General features: G+C 39.9%; 1 protein-coding gene and 1 non-coding gene across 2 annotated transcripts in view; one reads left to right on the forward strand and one right to left on the reverse strand.

The window, feature by feature from the left end:
• Nucleotides 1-109: 109 nt before the first annotated feature.
• Nucleotides 110-19,134, reverse strand: part of LOC127421880 (cell adhesion molecule DSCAML1-like) — a 97,564-nt gene continuing 78,539 nt past the window's right edge. The window contains exons 23-31 of the mRNA XM_051665073.1: nt 18,047-18,235; nt 16,527-16,814; nt 16,223-16,378; nt 15,129-15,159; nt 14,812-14,930; nt 14,411-14,563; nt 14,131-14,325; nt 10,944-11,255; nt 110-6,499 (exon numbers count right to left, since the gene is read on the reverse strand). Of these exons, the coding sequence (XP_051521033.1) occupies nt 5,967-6,499; nt 10,944-11,255; nt 14,131-14,325; nt 14,411-14,563; nt 14,812-14,930; nt 15,129-15,159; nt 16,223-16,378; nt 16,527-16,814; nt 18,047-18,235 (1,976 nt within the window). The 3' untranslated portion in view covers nt 110-5,966. The remainder of the gene's footprint in view (nt 6,500-10,943; nt 11,256-14,130; nt 14,326-14,410; nt 14,564-14,811; nt 14,931-15,128; nt 15,160-16,222; nt 16,379-16,526; nt 16,815-18,046; nt 18,236-19,134) is intronic.
• trnaa-ugc (transfer RNA alanine (anticodon UGC)) lies at nt 5,655-5,729 on the forward strand. The gene has a single exon. It is a non-coding gene; the product is annotated as a tRNA-Ala (tRNA).

Consider the following 19,134-nt stretch of genomic DNA (forward strand, 5'->3'; position numbering starts at 1 on the left):
TCTCTAATTAAATTAAGGGTAATGAGTGGATAGATAGATAGATAGATAGATAGATAGATAGATAGATAGATAGATATGGGGAATAAATCACACAACGGACAAGACAGCATTCATAGAAAGATAGCTTTATTGCACAAGGTGTTGGAGTACTCTTTTTCTGTTTTTGTTTTGTTTTTATAGAAAAAAAAAACTGTATATTTAAACACAAGCAATTGCAAATTGAAGCAACTTTTTTCATAAAAGTTTAGGAATCCCCCTCTGCATTTTTTTCAACATTTTTTTTTTGTTTTTTTTTTTTTTGTTGTTGTTGTCCCTTTTAGTTATTTGTCTCCTTTTCCTTATTCTTTTAATAACCAGCAAAAGATTCAGAGCATGCAATGCCATTTTTCTTCAAGTTAACCAAAAGGTAGAAACAAAACCAAAGTAAAAACAAACAAAACAACCAACAACATAAATGAGTAAAAATATAAGACAAATTATAAAAAGGAGAAAATAAATCAAACGCCAGACATCTTTTCCGTCTGGGTTTCTGTGCTCCATTCAAAAATCAATGTGTAAACTATTTTTTGTTAGATTTTAATATTTTTTTGTCTTTTTAATCCCCTCACATTTAAAGTTAAACCTTTAACCAGACATAATTGTGCCCTGGTTGCTAATGGAGATGTCGAAAATAGTAATTATTTATACAAAACAGTTTCGTATATACAAGAGTCTTTATTTGTAGATTAGAAATTATGCTGACATGGACGTCTAGGGTATAGCAGGACATTTTTCTTGGTTGAGGAAAAGGGGCTGATCGGATTATCTGGGCGGGGAAAACAGACGTGTGGGGGTGGAGTTCTATTCCTGACTCCGCCCAATATCCACACAGCTTCTGCTGTGATTGGTTGGAGCTCGGGGGTCCCTGATTCAACTGACTAAACAGGCCTGCCCCGTTGCGCAACACAACTGCATTTTTTCCCAACATAAACATCGGATAAAAAAACTAAGTTGGTCACAACTTATTTTTTTTTAATTTATCTTTTTTATTTTTTTTATAAATAATGCAACCAAAAAATCTAATTTTTTATAAGTCAGCAACTGTCCTTTAAATATTAAAAACATGAGGGATGTGGGTGATCTCTGGGGTGGTTTTGGGAATATTTCACAAGATGTTTCACCTGAAAAGGCATGATTACTAAATACTGATATAGATATTGGTCTAATCCTAATAAAACATGTTTATGGCAAAATGCACTGGGCAAGTCCGCCATCAGACGGACACAATAACCCAGTAAGTGGGCATTTGAGCAGCAATAAGAGGAACACATACTTCCTTGAATGTTTTTAAAACACTTTAGAAAGTCCACATTCGTTGCAACTCTGTTTTAGTTGTATTAGTTCTGGGTTATCAAATTTATTCATCTTACACAAACTTTGGGATACACTGTAACACAATCCTAATTAATAAAGCCACCAATATAACATCTCCTGGTAAGTCAACATGTTTTCTTCATATGCCACAAATAGATTCAAGATATATAATCATTCAATCAGCTCAATTTTAAACCCAACACAACACATCCCATCTCTGTACCTTTGAAAGATCTGTTGATTCCAATCATGCTAACATGGGGTATGATCAAACGGCTGCATATAACTGAATCCTGCTGTAAAAAAACAATACATGTGTGCTATATCCTGTGCTGACATTTGCAGGGGTTAGGTGTTGAAAGTTACCAATATAAATACCTGGTACATAAATGTATCTGATCTTTCCCCTGATATATAAAATCTGACTTATCAGAAGTGCTGAAAGCTTGGATGCTCAAAGTAACAGGAGAGATCTCACATTGAAGGGATAGTTCACCCCAAAATGAAAATTTGGTCATAATTTACTCAGCTATATGTTTTACCAAACCCATTTGACTTTCTTCTGTGGAACACAAAAGGATAGAATATTAGTCACCAATCACTTTCACTGTATGGAAAAAAGATGCAATGAAAGTAAATGGTGAATGAGACTAACACACTCAACTGCCTAACATGTCCTTTTGTGTTCCAGGGTAAAAAGAAAGTCATACAGGCTTGGAACAAAATAAGGGTTTATAAATTACAGAATTTTTATTTTTGGGTGAACTATCACTTTAAGGGCCTAAAGAAAAGCTCTCAAAGCACTAAGGGTATTTTAAACTGCTCATTGGGCAACAGAGATGGTGCATACTGTAAATGGATTCAGACGGCACTCAAAAATGCCGCACATTCATCTATGAACAGGATTCGCAGTGGCAAATTTTCATTGTTTCCAAGCAACTGTAGAGAGTGTGTTTAAAAACGCCCATAAATATCTCGCAGCTGTCCTTCATGCCTGTGGAGCTCAACGGATAATGCCATACAGGCATGTTGCACTATACAGTCCGGATGATTATAACAATGACTGGAAGTTAGTTAAGGGCGACAACTCCAATGGCCTTGTCCCAAATGACACACTTAATGTATACTTAATGTCTTGCAGACTTGCGATGGGCATAGCCTGCACGTGTCTTGAATCACGTCTTTTTGATTTTCAGTGTCTCGTGCCATAAACGTTGCATTTTTAGGACGTTGTGCCAACTTAAATGTAGTTTAAAACTTTTTCTTGATACCCATGCATTCCTTTGTGCTCCCACTGTATTTGAACACAAGAATGCATCCTGATATGAGGCTCCTTTACTCATTTTGTAAGTGTATTTTGTTTCATGTACAACTGCGCATTGCCTATCTAGCTGGAGTTGCACTGACTGCCCCATGCTGATTGCTACTCGTAAAAAAGAAGTTGGTACTTCAAGCTTGAATTGCTCAGTTGGTGGGAAAAGTCCTTATTGCAAAATATAGGCATGGTCTGGGGGCCATTAATTGCGTTACTTTATTTAACACGTTATTTTTTAATCGATTAATCACACTAAATTAACATGCTAAATTGACAGCCCTAATACAAATGCACTGTAAAGGCCCTGATATACTTCCGGAGAGGTTCTTCTTAATTTTTTTTCAGGGGTAAAAAGAAGTTCTAAACAGCCGAGCAATGGTATACTGTTTGCAAACATTCAGACAACAGTCACATCGCTGTGGGAGGCGTTTAGAGGAGCATTTAAATATGAGGCGGCTACATGTAAACCTTTACTAACATTAAAATGTGTTATCAATGACTTTATGCCTCATTCTATGAGTAAAATTCATATGAGGTCAGCAAAAGAAGCTGTTTTAACCACTCGATGATGATTTAAAGTAATACATGCAGTAGAAAATGTTTCATTTGTCATGTTTACATTGTGAAATCATAGCGCTGATGCGCTAACACACTATGCGTAGCATAATATGCGCCGATTACACTCTGTTATTGTAATTTATGATGACACTGATACTACTGCAAACACTGGCATATAAAAGAGTGTTAATGTGCAGAATACAGACAAAAGAATGATGATAGGCATATCTTTGGGCAGATGTGTAAATGGCTTCCACTGCAGATGGCACACAAGTGAATGGAGACTTGAGAGTTTTTCGTATGAAGTATATCAGGGCCATAAGCGGCTGTTCAGACCGAACATGTTCTTGCGCTAAAAAAGCTAAATTTGCAGTACATCAAATAGAACAGAACGCAAGTGTCTCAAGACACAACAGTCAAATATGGCCATCTACCGAATGTTTACTACTCACAGTCAGCAGTAACAATCCACAGATTATTATTTTATGACAGTCTATGGGACATTTCGTCAGTTAAGTGTGGACTTGGAGGACAACCACAAGAGCTTTAGATGGCATTTCGCACAGGACCATTGTTTAGGAATCTCATAGGTCTTTTCAAAGAATTCCCAGCTGCCCAAACTAACTCCCACCACGTCAAAACACACCCTGTGCTGTTCTTTTTCTCTCTTGGTTTTGTTACCCGTTTATCTCACCGTTTCGTGATTGACACCTCCTCTGGCTTACTGCTGCACCTCTCACTGAGCGATTGTCTTCAGATCTTTTTTTTAAATAAATTTTTTCTTTCTCAATTAGATATGGCATTAAATCTCTGCTCTCACCACGTATATATTTACTATATCTTTAGATAGAAATATATATGTATATATTTTGACAACAAACATTGCAATATATTTTCTTTCATTTTTTTTTTTTTTTTTTTTTTGTATTGCAGGAGCCCTGATGTAATACTTCTTTTTCCATTGAAATCATCGGGAGAGTTTGTTGTTTTTTGGAAGTTTCTCTGTGAAGGGGGCTTTGCTTTGGATGATGACTGAATGAAGGAAGGGGAAAGGCTGTTTGATTTGTTCAGGGGTTAAATTAAACATCTTTTCTTCTTCATTCTCTCATTTTCCCCTCCCACATTTCACTCATTTCCTCCTTTATACACCCCTGTGCTACCTAAAGCTAGAGTCTCTTAGACCTTCGAAAATTCGTTTGGGGAAGATAAGCAAAGAATAACGAGAATTTAACAAACGCAGAAAAGCTACACAGTGACAGCAGATATATCTCCCTCTCAGTTCTTGGGCACTCGTCTCTATTTGCCTCTACTTCCTCCCTACCTCTCGTCCTCTTTCCGCCTTTCTGCATGTACTCTGTCCATCCAGGAGAGGCTGTTAGGCGTTCACAGTGAGACAGAGGAAGTGGTAAAGTTTTGGGGGAAGTCTGAGGTGGAAAGGGAGGGGTGATAAGTATATGGCATAAAACACAAACAATCAAACAAGCAAACAACCAGCAAAAACAAGAGCCTTTCTTTCATATTAGAGTGATTTGTGAAGAGAAAAGGGAGATATGTCTACCCTTTACACATTTGTGACTCCAGCTGCGTAGGCCTAATTTAGACGTCCCTTAAAGGTGTGTGATGGCCATATATATATATATATATATATATATATATATATATATATATATATATATATATATATAATGCACACACACACCACACATACAAACAAGCTTGAGTAAGCTTAGTATATCCACCTGGATCTCGTTAGTGCTTAAATTCAAACATTTTAAAATAGAATACCAAACAAACAAACAAAAAAGTACAGTAACCATACATCAGATGTGAAAATGGCTCCAGACATCTTTTTTTTTTTTTTTTTGGTCACTTTTTTCTTGTTTGTTTACAAAATAGTCAATAGCACTCTGTACTGTGTCATCAATTGCATGAAAAAAAATCCCAAAGACTCAATTCAGGTGGTCGAGACTGTCGTCTTCAAGCTGTTTTTCTGATGTGGAACAGGACGGGGCGAAAAGAGGACACCATGGTGGATTTGTTTATGCATAAGCTTTCCGAGGCAATGTGTTGCAGTACGAAGTTATGCAAGAGACATACAAAAAGAGACATTTTCGACAGCTTTAAAAACACCTAGACAGGTTAATGTAAAACCATATATCTCTTAAAACCGATTTTTTGTTCTGTTTTCGGAATTTAAGAAATCAAAGAACAAGTGCACATGGAAAGCATTTCGTGCATAAGGTCCAAGGTGACAGAGAGAGAGAAGCCGGAGAAGAGAGAGAGAGAGAGGAAGAAGGAGAGAGTAGCAAAGAGATGATTAAAAAAAAAAAGGACAAAATAAGAAGGCAAGATAGGGGAAAAAGATCCTGGGGGTTTGGCATATTTAATCCAGGAAGAAGGCTCGAGATAGAACAACAGCAATAGAACAGGGTTCCTGAAGCTCAATTGGTAGAGCGTGGCGCTTGCAACGCCAAGGTCATGGGTTTGATTCCCAGGGAACACAATAAATGCTAAAATGTGAACAATGAATGCACTGTAAGTCGCTTTGAATAAAAGCATCTGCCAAATGCATAAATGAAAATGTAGAATGTGAAGAAGAAAAGCAAATAGAGAGTGAAAAAAGGAAGAGAGACAAAGAGAAAGCCCCCTGTGCTGTTTAAGTCCTGCCATTGCTCAGTTCCACCCCTGCCCAGCAACAAACAGACTCCAGGTGTGTGTTAATGTACTATATGTGTGTGAACTACACCAGTGTGTAGGATTTGGAGTACGCCCCAGCATTCTGCTTTTGCAGTCTGCCCAGGCCGGACGAGCTGCTCTCTAGCAGAGAGTCTCTTGATCCCCCAACCTTTGAGCTCCCGGGCGTCAGGCCGCTGCCCCCTGTGGAGCTCCCGCTGGCGGCTGCTCCAGCGGCGACCGCTCCGCTCGGGGCCGAGGAGGTGGAGGAAGTGCTGGGCATGGTAAGAGTCCTCTGGGGCAGAGTGGCCGTGCCTGAGCTGATGCTGGAGCTCCCAGCGGCCCCGCTGGAGGCGGGGCCCGATGTACCGGAGGCCCCTGAGCTGGTCAGGCTGCTCAGGCCGCCGTGGCCCAGCGTCAGGGCCTGCTGCTTGGAGGGGTCTAATGTCATGTGGCGGCCCTGTGTGTGGTAGGCCCGGGCAGCAAGACTCCGGATGGACGCCTCACGGGGTGGGACAACAGGGCAGGGGTCATGGAGCTCTGCCTGCTTCCGGAAGAAAGGGTCTGTCTTCATGTAGAGGGGAAGGTTACAGTACTCACCTGCAGAAAAGAGGGAAGGGTCAGTGAGAAATATAATTAACTTAAAACCAAGCTTAAATCACAGCGTTTGATGTGCACGCCATTCAGAATTGAATTCAGAATACCAATTCAATTCCTGAATTTGAATCAATTTTAAATTTAGGTAGCAAACAGGATAAATAATTGTAATTTGAATTTAAGTATCAATTAAAACTGAATACATTTCGATATACATACATTTTCAATATAACATGAATACCTATTATCATACACCCAAAATATGGAGTATCTAGCCAATGGAATCTATTAATTCACATTTAATTTTATTAAAATGTATTTCACTACATTTAATAGATGATTTTTCATTTTATGGACCATACAAGAACACTTAATTTGCTTTAACCTTGTGCGACCCCCGCGTCAACATGCGTGGACATTGTATTTTGGCTTTGCTATATGCAACGCATCATTTAAATTAATTTAAACAGACTGAATACTGTTCACAACAGTCTAGACTGTCATTAAAGGGTTAGCTGAGCGGTTCTATTAATTGAAGCTGAATTCATCCGCGAGTTCATTCACCTCATCTGCTGGATTTTACGGTTCATTTCAGTGGCTTCTCCACCTCTGCATCCGTGGAGTGCAGAGAACGCCCCTGGGCGCTTCGGCAGAAAAACAAAAAGAGTATATTCAAAAAAGAGTATATTTTCATTCTAAAAGAGCGGCACACACGGAACGTCTTTTTAAAGATGCCTTTCCATTTGTATGTTATTCCTGGTTGCGGTCATTATCTCTCCGCTTCTGATGGCCACGATCGCTGTCTTACGTGTCTGGGTGCTGCCCACACAGAGACATCGTTCGTGGATGGGAGAACATGACCATGGCATTGTTGCGGTCGTGGTAAGAAAGCAAGCCACCCCAGCGGCTCCCCGCCTCGGTCCTTCTACCTGCGGGTATAAGGCCGTGCCGGTTAGCACTGGAGGCAATTTGGGGACCTCAGTGGGAGCACCTCCGCCGGGTAAACCCCCACAGACCTGCATGATACTCAACTACCTCAACGACTGGCTTATCCTAGCTCCCTCTCTCGAGTTACTGTGCGCAACCAGGAACCTGGTGCTCATGCACCTCAGCCGTCTAGGGCTTCGGGTCAACTGGGATAAGAGCAAGCTCCTCCCGGTTCAGAGCATCTCTTTTCTCGGCTTGGAGTTGGACTCAATGGTCTCGATGACGGCTTGCCTCACAAACGAGCATGCACAGTCGGTGCTAAACTGTCTGAAGGCGTTCAGACAAAAGACAGTGGTTCCACTGAAATGTTTTCAGAGGCTCCTGGGGCATATGGCATCCTCTGCGGTTGCCACACCACTCGGGTTGATGCATATGAGACCACTTCTGCACTGGCTTCAGACTCGAGTCCCGAGATGGGCATTGTGCCGCGGGACACATCGTGTGGTCATCACGCCGATCTGTCACCTCCTCTTCACCCTTGGAATGACCAAGCATTTCTACAGGCAGGGGTTCTCCTAGAGCAGGTCTCCAGGCACGTCGTGGTTATAACAGATGCCTCCAAGACAGGCTGGGGCACCGTATGCATTGGGCACACAGCCGCCGGCTCCTGGACTGGCCCGCTAAGTGGTGTTCTTCCCGACACGAAGACCCTCAGTGATGCGCAGTCATATCGGTGCTTTCCTTCCTGCAGGAGAGGCTGGAGGGGCGGCTGTCCCCCTCCACCTTGAAGGTGTATGTAGCTGCTATAGCGGCACACCACGACACAGTGGACGGTAAGTCCTTAGGGAAGCACAACCTGATCATCAGGTTCCTGAGAGGCACTAGGAGGTAGAATCCCTCCAGACCACGTCTCATCTACTCATGGGACATCTTTGTAGTCATTCGGGGTCTACGGGGAGCCCCCTTTGAGCCCCTGGAGTCAGCTGAGCTTAAGGCACTCTCTTTGAAGACTGCCCTCCTGACTGCGCTCACTTCTATCAGGGGGGTAGGGGACCTGCAGGCGTTCTCTGTCAGCGAAACGTGCCTGGAGTTCGGTCTGGGCTACTCTTACGTGATCCTGAGACCCCGACTGGGCTATGTGCCCAAGGTTCCCATGACCCCTTTTAGGGATCAGGTGGTGAACCTGCAAGCGCTGCCCCAGGAGGAGGCAGACCCAGCTTTAGAGTTGCTGTGTCCAGAGCATGCTTTAAGCATCTATTTGGATCACACGCAGAGCTTTAGAATCTCAGAGCAGCTCTTTGTCTGCTTTGGTGGAACAGCGGAAAGGAAGCACTGTCTCCAAACAGAGGATCGCCCACAGGGTCATTGACGCCATCGTGATGGCATATCACGCTCAGGACGTGCCGCCCCCCATGGCACTACGAGCCCAGTCTACTAGGAGTGTAGTGGTCTCCTGAGCCCTGACCAGTGGCGCCTCTTTGGCAGACATCTGCAGAGCAGCGGGCTGGGCGACACCCCACACCTTTGCGAGGTTCTTTAATCTCTGGGTTGAGCCAGTTTTGTCCCGTGTGTTGTCAGGTCTGAACAGGTAAGTTCCGGGACAGCTGGCCGGGTGTACCGCTTGCGTATAGCGCCTTTCCCCTCCCATGAGGTGAAGACTCCCTTTGACTCCCAGTCGTGTTCACAAGTTGTTATCCCTGGATGATTTTCCTCCTTAGCCCTGTGGCAGATGAGTTTGCGGAGAAACTTGCTGCCGGCCCAGTACATGTGCTAACTAAGCCCTGTACTGGGGTAGGTGCTCCACATGCGCTGGTTCCCCATAGGTGACTCCATGTGATATATCTTCCGCTAAATCGGTTCCCTGTCAGTAAACTGCATCTTCCCCAGTCACCATGCTTGTAGAAACTCCTCCCCCCTTGGGTAGGACCTACCAGGCGAATTCTCCACATGACATACTTCCGACAAGACTCGGTAAGACCATTGTGAAATACCCCCCCCCTTCTTTGGGCGGGGTGTGGTCTCCGAGGTGTCTTCCCTTTGGGTGTGACACCCCCCGATGTAGACATTTATGGGACATTTATATAGACATGGGACAATGGTAATCAGTACTTAGATTCAGAATTTAGAATGTATTTTAACATAGTAGTCATGATTCAATGATGCTGGCTTTACTTTGAATCAGAATTAATTAAGCTAATTTCTGATGTAATGTCTATAATGTCTCAAAAACATGAATAGCCAACACTCCTGGAAACATAATAAACAATTTGATGAACAAATCAGACTTTGTATAGCATGGTATTATTTAACATTTTACAACTTAGTCCCACTGTCCACATATGTGAACATACATTTTTAGAAAAACTAATTGCTCTTGAAATTCTCTTTTTTTTGCTTGTTTATTAGGTGCTGCTAGTAACAAATCAAAAAGGGAAATGGACAATTCACACAACAGTCACACTCGGGTCTCAGGAGGATAATGCTCAAATTTTTGAAAATATTCAAATTCCAATGTCTTCATTGTATTTTATGAAGTTATCTATAAACAATATATTGGACATTTTATGGATCTGTATGGCAAAATTAATGGCTGTGTTAATTATTTTGAAAGTATTAAAGTTCATTTAGAAAAAATATGTCTAATCAGAAAAAATGTATTCAACCTATCAAGGAATAAGTGGACATAATTCATAAAAAATAAAGTTGTAGTTATTTATGTTTAGTGAAATAATGAAATTCCTCTGTTGTGTGACTATTCAAATTCCAGTTCAGAAATTATGAATTTTGCCCATCCCAGCTAGAGTCTTTGCCATAAATGTCTCTTTTTTATATAAACCTTGTGTATGGAAACAATGTGAGCTGTAGTTCCAACCTGAGTATGAGGGCTCAAAGTATTAGAGCATGTACATTAGGTGCTAGGCCACAGCTCAGACACCAAACAATATTTTTACAAATCAACATGAAATGTTGAGTAATGAAATTAAAGAGTAATTAGTTACTGTAATTGAATTACTTTTAGGCACAAAAAGTAGTGTAACACATTATATTTACATTTTTGTAATCAGATTTCAGTTACTGACTTTTAATTAAAGTTATACAATAACTGAAATATTTGTACAAATATTTCTTAAAAAAAGTATTATTTATGTGAAATACAATTGAAATGTGAATTAATATGTTCATATGTATGTCTGTTTGCATTTCAGTGACAGCTGAAGGGTGTGCGACAATGAACAGAGAGGAAAAATACATTATTTTGAATTTGTTGAGTGGTAAAAATCAAAAGTGTTTTTGGAAGTAACTTAAAAGTAAACTAATTAGTAATGTGATTGCTTTTTCAATTAAGTAATCAGTAAATTAATCTGATTACAATTTTAGAGAAGTAGTTAGTAATTTGTACTGGATTGCTTACCCTTCAAAGATGTTTCTTTTGAATAACGTGCACCGATGAATCGTGCAGAATAAGACCAAGAACATGTATTAAGAAAGTAATTAGGGTCAAAATGTGTCATCAACTCACTCTTGTTGGCGCGGTGAGGAATGGGCACTGCCACGTTCTTGCCGCGGTCGTAGTCCTGTGGTTTGGGTGGGGAGGCGGTGAAGCGGCAGATGCCTGGTTCAGACGGCGTGCTCATGGACGTCATACTGTCAGCATTATCATTAGTTCCGGTGGTCATCTGATCAGAAGAGCTGTCGGAGATGAAGCACTCTGTGATCTCAAACTTAGCATGCTGTAGATGCTCCTCCAACTTAGCATGTTCATATGCTCGGGCCAGCTCCTCGTATGTGGAGGACGCACTCTCAGTGGAGACCATGCTGTTACGTCCCTTATCTGAGGAAAGGTTGAAGAGAGGGGATTCAGTGATGCTAAAGCACAGTTCGATTAATATTTAGTATGGCACTATTCATTTATCCTTATTTATTCATTCATTAACTTTTAGATGCCACATAGCAAAATCGAAAAATATTCAGAAAGCTATTTTGGAATTCGATTGGAATCAATATAGGCTAAAATATCACAATAACTCCTCCAGTCTCAGCCCCAAACGGCACATGAACAGACCATTCACTGGCACACCAATGCATATTGCAGACAAAAAATGGCTGAAATTACTAGTTCTAATCAGACTGACTGGCTTCCTCAAGTTCCGGGAGTCAAGGTGCTTAGATTTTTATCAGTCTGCTGGGACAAATCATAAGTTTCCAGGCTGCTAACACTGAACACTTCTGAGAAAGATCTAGTCGCAGAATCTGCCAAAGTTTGCAAAGTTATTATCTGACATGGGTGTTACTTGTCATATTTAGATGGATGGAAATTCGGACCACAAATTCTAATCAGATTTTCAACTAATTCCTTCAGGTTAGGTACGCACCAATATTAAAAATTTTGGCCAATACGATACCGATTTTAACAAAAACCTATATGCCGATACCGATATTTTGCCACTTATTTTATCATCAGATCACTGTTTTATTCAGGAATTATACTTTAAAATCTTTTAGAAGAGGTAAAAAAGCTTTTTTTATTGTTCTAACAATAAACAATTCCCATTGAACATGGATAGGATCTGATGAACACATGACAGAGTCAACTACAAAGTGAAATATAAATAGAAGATAAAAAGATAAAAAGACGAAAAAAAAAAGAAATATCAAAGCATGATGGCTGATTTGAAAAAAAGGTTATTTTGTACTTCTAAAGCATTTTTGTACTTTTGTTTTTGCAGTTCAATGTATGTACTGTATATGATAGAACATTACAAATTCATACAACACATTTGTTGGGCAATTACACAGAAATATCAACCACATCATGGAAAAATAAAATGTTTTAACCAAAGGAACAAAACACCCTTTTAAGTTCTATCATGGCGTAATGGATAATAGATATTGCCACCCAGACAGCTAGAGGGCGCCGTTTGCTCACACAGCGCTGACTGAAGCGTTGACTGAACTACTGAAATGCATACTATATTTTAAAATGCTGCCTTTTAATTGTGCAAGACCATATTGCAATTTTAATATTAACCTTAATGGATTCAAAGCGTTTTGGATGGTTTCCCTTATCATGTAAATGGTAAGTGCAACTTTCATAACTGTCACGTCTGTAACGCCGGTGTGTCCTCATTAACGTGAGAACGAGAAAGAATAAAAGTTAAATACTACTGTGTTTTTAGGAGTGCCAACCCTTCTAAATTTTTTTATTATTTCTGAATTGTGCATTTGAATTCACAGTTTTTTTTAACAAAGAGTGTTTATTAGGGATGTCCGGATACCGTTTGTTTGAGAACAAGTATCAGTACCGATACTTCCTTTTTGGTTCTCGTGGATACCGAGTCCAATACCTGTTTTTTATTTTTTCTGAAATTCCATATCAACAGTTTATTTAAATTTGTATCATTAAAATGTTTTTTTAAATAAATGAATTAAAACTCTAATCAAATGGATATATAACAATACATTTTCAACATAATATTGTATTATTTTTATCAAATGAAGTGCTTTTATACAGAATCTCACAGCATAATCCAAAATACAACATTGGAGTCATATTTTGTCAAATAAAGTGCTGCATAACAACATTACATATGTGAGATATTGCTTGAATATCATACAATTACTATTGATATATTGTTATTATTAGTAGTAGTAGTATAACAGTGAATATTACATACATATATTTAAGAAACTATACAGTAGTGATCTATTTCTGTCATATTTGTTTTTTTTTCCATTTAAATTGAGCTTTTATTTTGGCAGAGCTTTTATTTCGAAGTGTTTCTGTGTTGCTATGACGGTAGCTTCTCAGTCCGGAAAAGCTGGTCGCTATGTGACTCAAAGTGATTATTAAACCACAAAAGGCTGCTATTTAATTAAATAAATATGTAGTCTGTAGGTGCCTCGCTCTACAAAGTGAATTAGCTGTCATCTATTACAAACAAGGCGTGCAATGCTCATTATGGTGTTTTCCATAAATGAGCCACGGAGCTCTAAAAAGGTATGAGCACTTTGTGTCTTTATGTCTGCACAACGCCAGCTTCACACATTCACAAAAACCCATATTTGAAGCGTGTAGCACATGCAAACAATATATTTATCTAATTAAATCGCAGCTTTTGCTGTTAAATAATCTCACTAGGACATAACATGATTTTAATTAGTGTGCTGATTGTTTACCTAATGACATTTGTATGTCAGATGGTATCAGTTTTTGGTATCGAAGCATTTTTGTGAGGTAAAGTACATGAGCGCGGTATCGGACACGGAGCAGTATCTGTATCGGGATGTCCCTAGTGTTGATAATTAATTATAAATAAACCGTTGGTTTTTCATATCTGCGTTTTCATGTTTATAACAGATATGCTGATGGTATTATTTGGTCAATATGTGGCTGATAAATATCGGCGGCCGATATATCGGTGCATTCCTACTTCAGGGTTGTCTGTATAACCTTCTGCAAAATTGTTGCATTCGGTCTATAATTAATATAGCAAAGATTTCAGATTTCCCTGCACCTAAAAACAAACTGACAGTGGTTGGTTCTTTACATGTCATTCAGATGGTCTTTTTCTCTCAAAGTGGGCGGTACTTGGTCTGAATAAGCTGCAATGTGGACCAGACTTTATGGCCATAGTCAAAAGTCTGTCTAACGAGACTATAAATACTAAAAACCATAAATGTGATTGCGAATGTGTGTATGTGTGGACCTGTGTCTTGGGACAAGCTGGCACTGTAGCTGTCACTCTCTGTGACGGTGATGCCATGCTGGGAGCCCACTGTCCGCCAGTCTGAGGTGAGTGTGCGAGCGGGTGTAGACGCCTGGCATTTAGTCAATGTCCACTGGCTGGAGTAGCGGTTCCTCGTGCTGTGTGCTGATTTCACGCTTTTCCTCGATACTGGATCTGAACAAATGGCAAAAGAATATATAAAACATTAATCAAAATGTACTATCATCAATCATACCTGAGTGAGTGAACTGTGACTTACTGGTTCCTGGTCTAATGTCGGACATGTCAATCAAAGGGCCTGTGTTCTGAATGAGGGCAGGGTGATGAACAGACACGCCCGTACAGAAGCTCTGAGGATTCACTGATTGGCTGAACTCGGTGTCCGTCACAGGGATGGTGGCCTTGTCTTCACCTATAGGACATAATGGGAAATTTAAAAAATTAGAAACAAATGATGCAATCGTTGACATACATTAAGAGTATAGAGCTATAAACTAATGTGGATTGGATAGCTCAGATCATTTAGTTTTGGAAGCATTTGATGAGAAATGTTTGAGTTCATACTGAAATTGAAACTGAGTTCTTATTGAAAGACTTTGATATCTTGGCAAATATATACTATATATTGTGACATCATACAACACACATTCACACACTGACCTATCTGTTTGATTCCCTCTTTGTCTTCGATGAGCAGTTGTACACGGGGGATATCTATGTGCAGTCGGGGTCCCTGAGGTGGGCCTTTAACTGGAGTGTCAAAACTTCGATTGTTCTTACTGCTCCAGGTGTAAAACAACCACAGACACAGACACACACACACACACACATACACACACACACACACACACACACACACACACACACACACACACAGACATACAAAAAAAGTATTGACACTGCCATCTTGTACACAGGTAATTAATTTTGAGTTGTATGTATGTCCATAGAGACAATTAACTATTGTATATCCTTACCTGATAAGCATCTCAGCCAAACTCTTAGCATCTACAAAGGGAAGTAGAGAGGTATTTTAATAAAATGCTTTTGTCAAATTATTCTTAAAATGGGTAATTATAGAATATTCTAAGCAACTTTCCTTTCTATTTATTCCATTGCTTTCTGATTGGTCAGTTGCGGCATTCTGTAGTAAAATATTTTTGCATAATAACCACCAAAATGTATATTTGACTGTTGTCTCCGGCAATCGATGTCCTACATAGCTGTGCTAGTGTTGTTTCTCGTATCACTCTGCAGTCTCTTTCTTCTTGCGTAATAAAATAAATGAAACTGAAATAAATATTTTATGGCCTTTTAACTAATTATTTGGTAAGTGGCTGATAATGTACAGCCAGCTGCTCATTATCACAAAATAAGACTTTAGCTGAATTATTTTGTGTTAACAGGCTCGTTTGAGATGAGCAAGTTCTGCACAGAACCGATCACCAGTGATCACTGGCAGGTGCATGCCAGTTAGAAATCTGTCCGACATGCTGTGATGTCAAAAAATGTCCTGCGAGAGTGTGGAGGCAGCAGTTGTAGCAGTCAGGCAGAGCAGTTGCTTTTTCCGAGCTGCGCAAACTGCAAGCATGATGGGAAATGACTTGCTGATGACACAGCTTAATGCTCCCTGCCTAGAAGGTGGCAATATGCATGAAGAATATGAATCGTCAAAAACAAAAGTGGAAGTACTCTTAGGAGAGAAGAGTGCTTAGGAGGGCTGTTTCAAAGTGGAGATTTATAGTAAAAAATAACTTAAATATTGATCAGTTTCTCACCCACACCTATCATATCACTTCTGAAGATATGGATTTACCCACTGGAGTCATATGGATTACTTTTATGCTGCCTCTATATGCTTTTTCGAGCTTCAAAGTTTTGGAACCTGCTGACTTGCATTGTATGGACCTACAGAGTTCAGATATTCTTCTAAAAATCATCGTTTGTGTTTAGCAGAAGAAAGAAAGGTGAGTAAATGATGAGAGAATTTTAATTTTAATTTTGGTTGAACTATTCCTTTAAACTTTGCACTGCTCTCTTTCTTTTACCTCACAACTTTTGTCTCTTTTACCTCTGAGTCTCTTGAGTCGCTTTTCTTTACGTTTCTTGCGGATAATGAAGAGTAGAGCCATGCCCAGTGTGACCAGGATGACAGGACAGCCGATGGAGAACAGCTTTTTAACGTCGTCCCCTTCCCCTCGCGCTGACTTAATGGGAGGGATAGTGCCTGTGGAAGAGAGGAAACAGAGATGAAGTGAAGATCTGGTGAAGAGATGTAGAGATATTCAAAGAAAGTTGATGTCAAGGCCACTAATATGTAAAATTCAACAGACTACCAGCACACCAGCATCTCTTACTCCCGTCTGTAAACTTACTGCCATCATAATCCAGTGTGGCGAACTGGGAGCTCTGGTTGCCACAGCCCGCGCTGTTGCACGCCTTCATCTTTAGCTCGTACCAGGTGGCCTCACGCAGCTCAGCGAGGAATATGTCAGCGGAGGCATTGGTGCGAACGTTCTGCCAGGCCCAGGTGCCTTTGGGGCGGAACTCGAGAAGGACAGCCGTGATGGGGCAGCCACCGCTCGTCCAGCCCAGCAGGTTGAGTCGGGCATGGGTGGAGTTGATGTGAGTGAAGAGTGGCTGGTCCTTATTGAACTGTGGCTCTGCAAAACAAAGGCAAGACCAGTTTGAGCCAAACTGTTTTATAGTTTGGTAACACTTTACAATAGACCTTTTTCACACTCTGGGTTTTGGAACGCAGAAGTAAAAGTTTGCAGGGTAATTTTCAACAGCAGTAGATGGGAGACCACAGCCAATATTATTTTCACTTACCGATTTGCTCCAAGAGCAAAATAAAAAATCCACTATAACATTTGAATGACTTTCCAGAAGAACAAAAAAAAAAAAAAAAAAAAAAAAAAAATAGAGAGTGGTGGATTAAGACAGTGAGATGGGAGAAGATGCCAAATATACTGTCACTCTCTCAGCAGCTGTAATAGAAACACCCTCACAGCTGTAGTAATTCATTTGTTTAAACTAATTCCAGGGTGATATAACAATAAGAATAATGTTATAAATTTACACTCAATATTTAAAAAAATTATCATATAAAACAATTGCTAGATTTATGCTGCTAAATAAGGTGGAAACGCATCACAGTCTGTGAAAAAGGTCTATAAGGTTCCATTCATTAACATTAGTTAATACATTAGGTATATATTTTTTCCAGCAACTCAATTTTAGTGTGATAAAATCACTTACTAACCTTTTCTGTGTAAAGTTATAGCCAATTTTACAACTTAGTTGCCATGACGGTGTAATGACAACAAACCCTAAAATAATAAATTGACTGTAAAAAAGACGATTTTAACAACTTTATAGCTCAAATAATACACAAGTTTTAACAGAAGAATTAATGTAAGTGCTTATATAAAATTACAAGCTTCACATTTTTGCCTTTAAATCCTTCAAAAATTGGCCCCATTCACTTCCATTGTAAGTGCCTTACTGTAACCTCAATTTTTGCTTTTTTTAAAGAAAAGGACGGACTAGTCAAAATAATTTTTTGTGGTAATCAACATTATGCCACAAATGCTTTAGATTGAGCTTGAACCCGGAATATTCCTTTAATGCAAACTAAGCTGTTATAACGGGTTGGTAAAAAATCATCATGTGTATGATATTAAGTATAAAATATAAGAGTATATAATTGCCCCACCCTAATAAACAACAGGTGATTTGCATAAAGAAGTCTTGAGACTAAGTGAAGATATAAAACAAATGACATAAAATGCTACATGAGAGTAGAATATTGCTCCTTTAACATATCTTTATATCCTGCCTCAGAGGAATATTGTTGTTCCTATTGAAGTAAGTTAAAAAAAGTCCCCCTCACCTCTGCCGTGGGTCTTGGCCTCAATGATCTCGCTGATGCGGCCGGCTCCCACACTGTTTTTGGCTGCAAGTTTGACTTTGTACCAGGTGCCACAACGCAGGTTGTCCAACTTGAATGAACGCTCGCTGGAGCTGATGAAGACATCTTTCCACTCCTCAGTGTTATCCACTGAATACTGCAACACAAAACCTGAACACACATACACAATAAAGGTGAGTGAATTATGAATATTTATTGCAATTCACAAATATTCATGGCTCTAAGTCTAAGGCATGAATATGTTTTGATGCATGTTTATAAAAATATGAGATCTGATATGGGTCACTTTTAATGTTTTAATGTAGCTGTTTCTGATATTTAGTCATCTGACCTACATACAGGTGCATCTCAATAAATTAGAATGTCGTGGAAAAGTTCATTTATTTCAGTATTTCAACTCAAATTGTGAAACTCGTGTATTAAATAAATTCAATGCACACAGACTGAAGAAGTTTAAGTCTTTGGTTCTTTTAATTGTGATGATTTTGGCTCACACAGTCATGGGGAAGACTGCTGATCTGACAGTTGTCCAGAAGACAATCATTGACACCCTTCACAAGGAGGGTAAGCCACAAACATTCATTGCCAAAGAAGCTGGCTGTTCACAGAGTGCTGTATCCAAGCATGTTAACAGAAAGTTGAGTGGAAGGAAAAGTGTGGAAGAAAAAGATGCACAACCAACCGAGAGAACCGCAGCCTTATGAGGATTGTCGAGCAAAATCGATTCAAGAATTTGGGTGAACTTCACAAGGAATGGACTGAGGCTGGGGTCAAGGCATCAAGAGCCACCACACACAGACGTGTCAAGGAATTTGGCTACAGTTGTCGTATTCCTCTTGTCAAGCCACTCCTGAACCACAGACAACGTCAGAGGCGTCTTACCTGGGCTCAGGAGAAGAAGAACTGGACTGTTGCCCAGTGTTCCAAAGTCCTCTTTTCAGATGAGAGCAAGTTTTGTATTTCATTTGGAAACCAAGGTCCTAGAGTCTGGAGGAAGGGTGGAGAAGCTCATAGCCCAAGTTGCTTGAAGTCCAGTGTTAAGTTTCCAC

Source organism: Myxocyprinus asiaticus, chromosome 31 (genome assembly GCF_019703515.2).
Source record: "Myxocyprinus asiaticus isolate MX2 ecotype Aquarium Trade chromosome 31, UBuf_Myxa_2, whole genome shotgun sequence".
NCBI classification, from domain to species: domain Eukaryota; kingdom Metazoa; phylum Chordata; class Actinopteri; order Cypriniformes; family Catostomidae; genus Myxocyprinus; species Myxocyprinus asiaticus.